This window comes from Rana temporaria, chromosome 12 (genome assembly GCF_905171775.1).
Source record: "Rana temporaria chromosome 12, aRanTem1.1, whole genome shotgun sequence".
Taxonomy (NCBI): Eukaryota; Metazoa; Chordata; class Amphibia; order Anura; family Ranidae; genus Rana; species Rana temporaria.
The window spans coordinates 128701750-128712329 of record NC_053500.1 but is presented as its reverse complement, the minus strand read 5'-3'; the positions used below and the strand labels follow the sequence as shown (position 1 = coordinate 128712329).

Sequence of the window (10580 nt, the reverse complement as noted above, 5' to 3'; positions counted from 1 at the left end):
GTGGGAGGTGTAGTGCCCCATCATTGGTCTTAGTGGAAGTTATAGTACCCCATCATTGTTCTTAGTTGGAGGTGTAGTGTCCCATCATTGGTCTCGGCAGGAGGAATAGTAGCCCAAGGGCCAGATAAAGGCAAGGCAGCAGTTTGGAGACCACAGTTCTAGCTGTATCCTCATCAGTGAACACTATGGATGAGCTCTGGCATGTTGGCATAGAACACGTGCAGAGCCCGCCAGGAAGTGTGCACGGCGCTGCGCTAATCACAGCCAGGGAGACATTGTCAAGATGCTCGGCTGCAGGGATCGTGAAATGTCTCCCTGGCTGTTATTAGCGCAGCGCCGTGCACACTTCCTGGCGGGCTCTTCATGTGTTCTATGCGAACACGCCAGAGCTCATCCTTAGTGAACACTAAACACATGGCAATTGGTACGTGCTGATTGGATAAGGTCTGACGGGCTGATTCCAGCACATCACACAGGGCTCACTCTCTGCATTTGAGCAACATCCCTCTCTCTGCTCACTGAACAGAGAGGCAAGGAACTATTGGCTCCTGCTGTCAATCATAGCTAGTTGGGCGTGGGGCCGAGCTGGGCTGTGTGTCAATGGACACACACTGCATTGCTTGGGATGCAGCCCACACAAGTGTCCCCATAGCAAGTGGCTTGCTATGGCGAACACTCAACATGGGGAGGGAGCCATGAGCGCCAGCATAGGGTCCGCCGAGAAGAGGAGGATTGCAAGCCAGGTAATTCTAATTTTTTGAGTCAGTTGCATTTTCAGGAGGAGGCTGACAGAAGCAGCCATAATATTACTCCCAGGTCAGGTGTACTCTAAGGGTGTGTTTCTATCCCCGGCTGCGAAGGTTCTTGATTGGTGTGTCTGGTTTCTGCAGATTTTTATTTCCAACAGACCCGTTACTAGGTGAGCTCATTGTATTCCTTCACGGCTTTATAATCTTGATAACAAACAGGATACGTCACATAATGCTTGGGGAAATATGATACTCGTAACCTAATTTCCGAACGGAGGCAGCAGTTTACAATGTCGGGTCATAGTTCCTTAAAGGAGAACTCCGCTAAGCTTGTATTGAATTAAAAGTGCAGAGACGCTTTGTGGTAAGCTGCATAGGACATTGTGGGATGCTGGAGGCACTTGGGCAGCACTAAAGACCTGTCTGTATGCAATACATGTGTGCATTAAACATTAAAGTGGTTGCAAAGCCTGAAGGTTTTTCATCTTGCATTCTATGCATCAAGATGAAAAGCCTTCTTTTTTCTTACCCAAGTCCGATCCAATGATGAGCGCAGTGGCTCCAACCGCTATCGCTCTTCTTATTGGATAGATTGATAGCAGCAGGAGCCATTGGCTCCCACTGCTGTCAATCAACAACTGTGATGCGTCCCACTGTCTGTGTGGAAGGGGGCTTTTTGTGGGGGCACCTGATGAAGAGGAGGGGCTTGAAGTGCCGATGGAGCACCCCAGATGAAGATCAGGGCTACTCTGTGCAAAACTATTGCACAGAGCAGCTAAGTATAAGCATGTTTGTTATTTTTAGTAATAAAAAGCGAGAGTTTAAAATCGCGTTGAAGTATCTGATTGATGGCACACATTGCTGGGCCACTGAGCCAGGCGGGGGGGCTGCCTAATCAAGCGTGCAGATAAGTGACAATGGTGTATCCAGCACAAGGCCTTAAAGTAGAACTAAAAGAAAACAAATGCAGCTACCACATCTAATGACTGGTAAGGTGTCATATATAAATGTTTTGCATGCATGCCTAGCCAAAGACTGGGGAAGGGTTAGAACCCCTTTTGAATTGTTACTGCTTGATGGTGCCCTTTTAGGTTGCATTCACGCCTAAATGTGTTTCCAGCTTGTAAAAGGCCTGAAAAAAATGCCAAACAAGCAAAATCCCATTCATTTAAATGGCCCCTGTTCACATCTGAGCATTTTATAGCACACCCGAAGCTTCTTTTTGGGCAGATTACTGGTGTTTTTCTGCTTATTTACATTTGTGACCTTTTGGACCTGTGCAAAATCCGGTTAAAAAACATTGGTAAAAATCGTTCCCCTTTACGTCCGGAGCTCGCCGAGTTCCCCTTTACGTCCGGAGCTCGCCGAGTTCCCCTTTACGTCCGGAGCTCGCCGAGTTCCCCTTTACGTCCGGAGCTCGCCGAGTTCCCCTTTACGTCCGGAGCTCGCCGAGTTCCCCTTTACGTCCGGAGCTCGCCGAGTTCCCCTTTACGTCCGGAGCTCGCCGAGTTCCCCTTTACGTCCGGAGCTCGCCGAGTTCCCCTTTACGTCCGGAGCTCGCCGAGTTCCCCTTTACGTCCGGAGCTCGCCGAGTTCCCCTTTACGTCCGGAGCTCGCCGAGTTCCCCTTTACGTCCGGAGCTCGCCGAGTTCCCCTTTACGTCCGGAGCTCGCCGAGTTCCCCTTTACGTCCGGAGCTCGCCGAGTTCCCCTTTACGTCCGGAGCTCGCCGAGTTCCCCTTTACGTCCGGAGCTCGCCGAGTTCCCCTTTACGTCCGGAGCTCGCCGAGTTCCCCTTTACGTCCGGAGCTCGCCGAGTTCCCCTTTACGTCCGGAGCTCGCCGAGTTCCCCTTTACGTCCGGAGCTCGCCGAGTTCCCCTTTACGCCCGGAGCTTTCAGAATACAAATCTGATGGCGTTTGCTGGTGGCGGCTGTGTTACCAGTGTTTAGAACCGCCAGCGAGAATCTCAAAACTTACCGATGGCCACCCCCATGCGCCCGTGTTAATATAGCCTTACAGATGGTCAGTTTGTGTGCTACTAGCTGGGAATTCTTCTCACATTGCTGTCATAGCGCTCGCTGTGTCTCCCTCCAGATGATGTCACAACATTCCGGATGAGTCTTGTCCGCAGGGCAGGCTGCGTGTTGGACAACTGTTCTGTGATTAGTAGGCACAGAAGATCTTTGTCTGCATGTCACTCGGCATCACCACACCAGCCATGACCGAAAACCACAGGAACTCCCAGCTGGAGGTACACCGTCCACACTGACTAATGGCATTTATTACACACAAACACACCTAGTTTTCCCCCGTCGGTGATTTTTGATGGTCTATTATGTAAATGTTTTCCGTGTTTTGCATGCTGTCGCTATGTAAAGAGCAGATGTTCGGATATAGGTTATCGCCACACCTGTCTGATACATTCTTATCTTTTTTACTGGCCAACACCAAAACTGTCGCCCTATTAAAGCTACAGTCCTATTCACTAAGGTACTGCAGATAGCAATTCATTACTGAATGATGCATCAGAGGTTGGGTTGAGGGGTGTGTGTGTGTATATACATATATATATATATACACACACACACACACACACACACACACACACACACACACACACACACACACACACACACACACACACACACACACACACACACACACACACACACATATATATATATATATATATATATATATATATATATATATATATATATACACACACACACACCGTAAAACCTTGGTTTGCAAGCATAATTCGTTCCAGAAACATACTTGTAATCCAAAGCACTTGTATATCAAAGCATTTTTTTTACAGGGTATAAAAGAGAAGAGAGGAACCTCTAAGTGTAGCAATAAGTTGCTAAATGTTGTACCTTCATTAAATGTAACCATATTGCTACACTTAGAGGCTCCTCTCTTCTTTTTTTATACTCAGTTGTGACATGACGCTACTCTTATATCAAGACATCGCTTGTATATCAAGGCAAAATTTATTAAAAGATCTTGCTTATCTTGCAAAACGCTCTCAAACCAAGTTACTCTCAAACCAAGGTTTTACTGTGTGTGTGTGTGTGTGTATATTGTGTGTGTGTGTGTGTGTGTGTGTATATATATATGTATATATATATATATATATATATATATATATATATGTATATATATACACACGCACACGCACACACACATACGCACACACATACATACGCACACACACACTATATAAATATATATATATATACACACACACACATTTTTGTTTTTTTCTGGTTGACTATCTTGCATACAAAATAGCTTTTTATGGCGATTTGTGTTGGGTAGGATTTGTAAAGAAAGAGAAAAAAAAAAGCGCACACAAGTCTTTGAAATCAGTGAAGATAATTCTGAGATCAGTCCGTTTCCAATGTGTAAATAAAACAGATACGATCTCTTCCAGATGTACGGCTCGGTGTTCCTCTTTAACCATTTTCCATACGGTTGCGTCTGTTATATTTATAACCCGGCAGTAAAGATCATCTCTCTGAGCCAACAACGGATCTTTGGTGTGTCTTACCACTTGAAAGGCTCGGCTCCGCACAATATGGCTCCCAGTAATTGTTTGGAGTCTGCGTCTGATATTAACCACTTCCATGCTGGTAGAAGTTTCTCTCTGTGTGCGACTTTATTATGGCACAGCGGAAATCATGCACATATCGTTTGCATAGGCAAATTATTCAAGCTTTTGGAAAAAGAAAAAAAAAAATTGGCTTGCCTGTCAGAACAGGGTTGGATTACAGAACATTTCGTTTCCAGATCCTTTAAATAGAAAATTGTTGTTTTTGGACTTTTGATGACATGGCAAGTTTTTCTGGGGGCTGTTGCAGCACGTCTAAGAATCAAACAGCTGTTACCAAGTGCAAGAGGAAAAAAATGATGTATAAAATATGCAGGGGAAGCAGAACTTGAATGAATCTGACCCAGCCTAAAAGCAAGTAAAAAAAGTACCTGTGTTGGAGCCCATTCACACACCACCATGCACGTTATGCTCTGTTAAGGGGCAGTCTGCTTTTTTTTTTACTTTATTGAAATGCCATCTAAAATGACATTATATTTGGGCAGGGGTTGACAAATTTTCTTGGAATCTAGGAGCCAGCTAAAAAAGTTAGGAGCCAGAAAACGCGCCATGTCTTGACGAGCTTGCGCGCAGAAGCGAACACATACGTGAGCAGCGACCGCATATGTAAACGGTGTTCAAACCACACATGTGAGGTATCACCGCGATTGGTAGAGTGAGAGCAATAATTCTAGCCCTAGACCTCCTCTGTAACTCAAAACGTACAACCTGTAGATTTTTTTAAACGTCGCCTATGGAGATTTTAAAGGGTAAAAGTTTGTCGGCATTCCACGAGCGGACGCAATTTTGAAGCGTGACATGTTGGGTATCAATTTACTCGGAGTAACATTATCTTTTATAATATTAAAAAAAAATGGGGATGACTTTACTGTTGTCTTATTTTTTAATTTAAAAAAAGTGTAATTTTTTCCCAAAAAAGTGCGCTTGTAAGACCGCTGCGCAAATACGGCATGACAGAAAGTATTGCAACGATCGCCATTTTATTCTCTAGGGTGTTAGGATAAAAAATATATATAATATTTGGGGGTTCTAATTAGAGGGAAGAAGATGGCAGTGAAAATAGTGAAAATAGTGAAAAATTACATTAGAATTGCTGTTTAACTTGTAATGCTTAACTTGTAATACCAACAGCCACCACCAGATGGCGCCAGCTTACACATCTGGTGGTAATAACTTGTAATACCAAGGGCTCACCACCAGATGGCACCAGCTCACAAAAAAAAAAAATATATATATATATATATATATTTTTTTTTTTGCCCCCCTTCCAAGCCAAGTCGCCAGGACCCTATTTCTAGTCGCCATGGCGACCTGGCGCCCGGGATTTGTAGAGCCCTGTATTTGGGTATAAAAAAGTAAAATTAATTAAAATTTAAGGAGTTAAAAAAAAAAAAAGACTTTTCATTCAACTTTATGTAGTGTGCAGTGCATAACAGTGCATCATTCAGCGCGTGCAACTGCAAATTGCATTGTCTTTTGCATTGGGGCTGCTTTAGGCAAGGCTTACTAACACATATGGTATAAATGGCCCTAAGGCTGGTTATACATGGTTAGTTTCTTCCTCATTCAGCCAGCGGGCTGAGCAAACAAATTAACAAAAACTTCACAGATTCCTCCACCCACACAAAGGAGAAGTAAGGAGCGTATAGCCAGCTTAAAGCCTCCCGTGTATGGATTAAATTTCAGCCTGTTCAGCAGTGACTGGCCAAGATCCGATTCATGTATGGGCATGCTCATTGGTACCCAATTCGATCCATTGATTGACTTGGGTACAACCAGCCTGTTGGATCTTTTTCTTTTACAGTTGATAACCGACAGTGGCTATAGCTGTTAGCAGTAATCATTGTGTTCTGCCGGCCAGGAAGGCTCCCCATAAATAACCTGTGGTGGAAGGGCAAGAAATTGAGTCATCCATGGGCTGCTTTAGTCTTCAAATCGGTCCCAGTGGAGCCCCTGATGTCCTCGATTCAGCATGTACGTACTTGATGTCTATAAGTTAAAAGTAGAAGTTCAGCCTAAAACTAACTCTAATGCCGCGTATACACGATCAGAATTTCTGACAGAAAATGTCTGATGGAGCCTACACACGGTCAGAATATCCGACCAAAAGCTCACATGGAACATTTGTTGTCGGAAATTCCAATCGTGTGTATGCGGCATAAATCTACTGGCAGCCACATTCTAAGACCTAAGGCTCACATGTACCCTGAGCAGGATTGTGTGAAGATCAGACAATGTTTGTATATGGCCACATGTCCTCTCATAAAGCCAACCCTTGTTTTCTTTGCAGGGCCCTGAGTGACAGTCTAATCAACCCTTTAGAGGGAAAAATTGAAGAGTGGAAGAAGATAGCTAGCCAGCTTGACAAGGACCATGCTAAAGGTAAGACATTATGACAGTTCTTGTATCAAATAGGCTTGGTTCACACTGCCACGGCCTGTACGTCGCGTGACTTACAGTGCAACTTTTGCCAGACGACATGAGTGCAGCTTTGAAGCAACTTCAGGGAATGCCTGGGTAATCTTCCTGTAATGTTGGATCCAAATCACCTCAATATAGATGAGGATTTGACTTGGAGGCAACTTCCATTAAAGTCTATGGGCACAAGTTAGATAGAAGTCGCCTTGAAGTAGTACAGGAACGTTTTCTAAAGTTAGAGCGACTTCAGTAGTGCTATTTAAGACGGCTCTCATTGACTAAAATGGGATTTTACAAGTGTTGCCAACCGTCCGTATTTTTACGGGCAGTCCGTGGTGCCAGTAAAAATAGCCGAGAACTGTTCGGCTTGGAACTGCGCATGGAGATTGGAGGCAGGGGGTGATGGTGGCTGCGGTGGCACCGCAGAGGGAGATGGAGGAAGGGGGTGTTGGTGGCACCGCAGAGGGTCGGGATGGAGACGGGGGTTGTTGGTGGCACCGCAGAGGGTGATGGAGGCAGGGGGTGTAACGGTCAGGGGTTAACACCGTTTACAATATTCCATTCCACCAACCCACAACCGCTTATTCGACCATCCAGCAGACAGGACCCATTCCATTCCCCAGAAGGACGAGACACACAGCTCTGTTTCTGGTTCATTGGACTCCCGTTACAGGGGGCCTGGGGGAGATTGGAGGCAGGGAGTGTTGATGGCATCGCAGAGGGTGGGGTTGGAGACCGGGGTTGTTGGTGGCACCACCGCAGGGGGCCTGCATGACCTTGGAGGCAGGAGGGGATTGGAGGCGGAGGGAGATTGTGGCACCGCAGAGGGGGGTAAGGGCAGGGGGTGTTAGTAGCAGAGGGGGATGGAGGTAGGGGACGGTGGAGGCAGGGGGTGATTGGGGGCCTGGGGGAGATTGGAGGCAGGGAGTGTTGGTGGCATCGCAGAGGGTGGGGATGGAGACAGGGGTTGTTGGTGGCACCGCAGGGGGCCTGGGCGACATTGGAGGCAGGGGGAGATTAGAGGCAGAGGGAGATTGTGGCACCGCAGAGGGGGTGAAGGCAGGGGGTGTTAGTAGCAGAGGGGGATGGAGGCAGGGGGTGATGTGACTAAATAATTTGCCCTTATTATATGGAAAATAACAAAAATTTGTTTTTTTACCTTACTATCTACCTTAAACCACATTGCTATTTGCCTAGCGTACTTGTTTGTAGCCTAATTACTGAAACCTAAAAATGTAATTTGGTAACTTTTGTGAAATGCCAGTTAAAACATGGCTGCACCAGTAAATTTCAATCTGGTAGGTTGCCAACACTGCATGTCGTGCAACTTGGGGGTCTCACAAATCGGAACCCAAGTCGCGGCAGCATGAACCGAGCCTTTTTGCATATAGTTATTATTGGTCCAGCTTGCACAATGTATGTCTACATATTCCATACCAGATCAATTCCTGTGGATGTGGAGAATCCTTGTGGAAGGTGCTGCTATGATGGTGATCATTGGCACTTTACAGAGTATGTAATCCTTCCCCCACTCAAAGGGGAATACAGGCCAATATCCCCCCCCCCCCCACACACACACACACACACACATAGTGTATACACACTCCAGGGTCAGTTTGCTGACGGATAACCTATTAGCACGTGTTTTTGGAATCTTAGGAGAAGCACACATTCCAGATGTGGAAAGAATATACTGTATTAGTGCAGATAGCATTCCTGGTGGAATTTGAACCCTGGTAACAGCGCTGCAAAACAGTAAAGCTAACCACTGAGGCTGGCCATACATGGATGTTTTTTTTTCAAAAAGCCATTAGGCTGATAAAGAAAAGATTTACCTATCTATGCAAACCGAGGTGAATGGAGCAATCTCCCTGCAGTGCTGTTGTATTCTGACAGTGGGGACTCCTCTGCTGTCAAAATACACTGATCAGTGCTGCAGACGATTGGCTGCAGGTGCTGATCTAATTACTGTTTTCCATCAGTACCATTCAAAATAGTTCAGTCATTAGATTGACTTTTTTCAGTTTGGGAAAAGCCATAGACAGATTTGAAATCCGGCCAAGTCCCCGCTGAACTGAACAAATTCCAATCCATCTGTGACCAGCTATAGCCACCGTATTGCCTGTTATGTTTATGGCTAGAATTCTCTCTCTCCGCTGTTTCAGCTTTGGCTCTTAAAGCATTCTACCCAAAATGTAAAAAAAAGTAAAAAAAAAAAAAAGGTATACTGCACAAAAAAACAAAAACACATTTTAATACCAGTCATTCCCCTTCTTCCAGCAACGTGACAACACCTGGCGTGATTTGGCTACAGTGTTGTCACCCTGCTTAACGCCTTGCCTGTGCTTAGGAGTAAGGATGAGCTCTGGCGTGTTCGCATAGAACACGTGCAGGGCCCGCCAGGAAGTGTGCACGGCACTGTGCTAATCACAGCCAGGGAGACATTGTCCCGATGCTCGGCTGTGGGGATCGTGAAATGTCTCCCTGGCTGTTATTAGCGCAGCGCCGTGCACACTTCCTGGCGGGCTCTGCACGTGTTCTATGCGAACACGCCAGAGCTCATCCTTACTTAGGAGGAGTGATCAGCGCTGTGACCACTGATAACCCTCTTCCTTCTCTGGCAGTTACTGTAGTGCCAGTGTTCTGTCGAGAAGTGCCCCCCGTTTAATAGTACACGGGACGAACTGCGCATGCACCGCACGTCATAGTACAACCGCTGATTTGCCGATCAGCTTGACTGACGTAACCGTGGCACATCGTAAGAGGTATCACTCAATGGAAGATACAATTTCAAAGGCACAATTTAAACCTATACAAACAGTGGGGGGGAGACTGTAGTTCTTCACATCGGGCCTCCAGCAGCAGCGAGACACAATGTGAAGAACTACGGTCTCTCCCCCACTGTTTGTATAGGTTTCAATTGTACCCGTGAAAAGGGTAGCTCCCATCGAGTGATACCTCTTATGATGTGCGTTTGTCCCCTCGGGCGTCACTCCAGCTGAGTGACAACTCAGCTGGAGTGCAGCTCCATCCTGCGCATGCGCGGGCACTCTTCGATGGGGGCACTTCTCGACAGAACACCAGTCTTCAATAGGGGGCACTACATCTACCACAGGATCCCACCTCCTGGATCCAAGGAGCATAGACCTCTGTGACTTCTGTGATGATGTCAGAGGAAAGAGGACAAGGTAAGGGGGGGGGGGGGAGTAGATGGGTCTTCCTAGGGCAGTGGCTCAGTTGTTGGCAGCGCTGATATTCCTCCTGGGTCCAGGTATACAATCTGAGTTTGTATTATCTTCATGGGTCTGTGTGGGCTTCCAGTGGGTGCTCCATTTTCCTGCCAAAAACCTACAGATAAGTTAACTGGTTTTGTATGAAATTTTGTTCTATGGGGCCTGTAATGGGAGTTTTAGATTGTATGCCCTGTTGAAGAACGTGATTAGTGCAATGTTCTCTGTATAGTGCTGAGTATTATGTAGGTGGTATAGGATGTAAAACAAATTGAATAACAGTAATGGTGTTAAGAGTGCTCCACCTACATATTTTGGGTGGGGGGAGGGGAGTCTCGCGCATAAAAAGATCTTACCAGCGTGTTTCTGTGACTGCGATCCGCTTATGTAAAAGCGTTGCCAAGCACTTATTCCTTCACTCCACTCCTGCCTTGTCTCCCTTTCTTCTGTAGACATTGAAGGAGAAAAACACTTTTAAAACATCAGCTTCTTTACAGTATCCAAGCAATTCAAACACTTTTGAAGCTATAACCGTTTAAAGTGATTGTAAACGATCACCTTGTAAA

The 10580-nt window shown here is 46.0% G+C and overlaps 1 protein-coding gene across 2 annotated transcripts in view; it reads left to right on the top strand.

Annotated features, from left to right (window-relative positions):
* The window catches only part of LOC120918834 (protein MTSS 2-like), a 172878-nt gene that overhangs the window by 106010 nt on the left and 56288 nt on the right, over positions 1–10580 (top strand). For both annotated transcript variants that reach the window (XM_040330670.1, XM_040330671.1), the window contains exon 5: positions 6657–6748. In XM_040330670.1, the coding sequence (XP_040186604.1) occupies positions 6657–6748 (92 nt within the window). The remainder of the gene's footprint in view (positions 1–6656; positions 6749–10580) is intronic.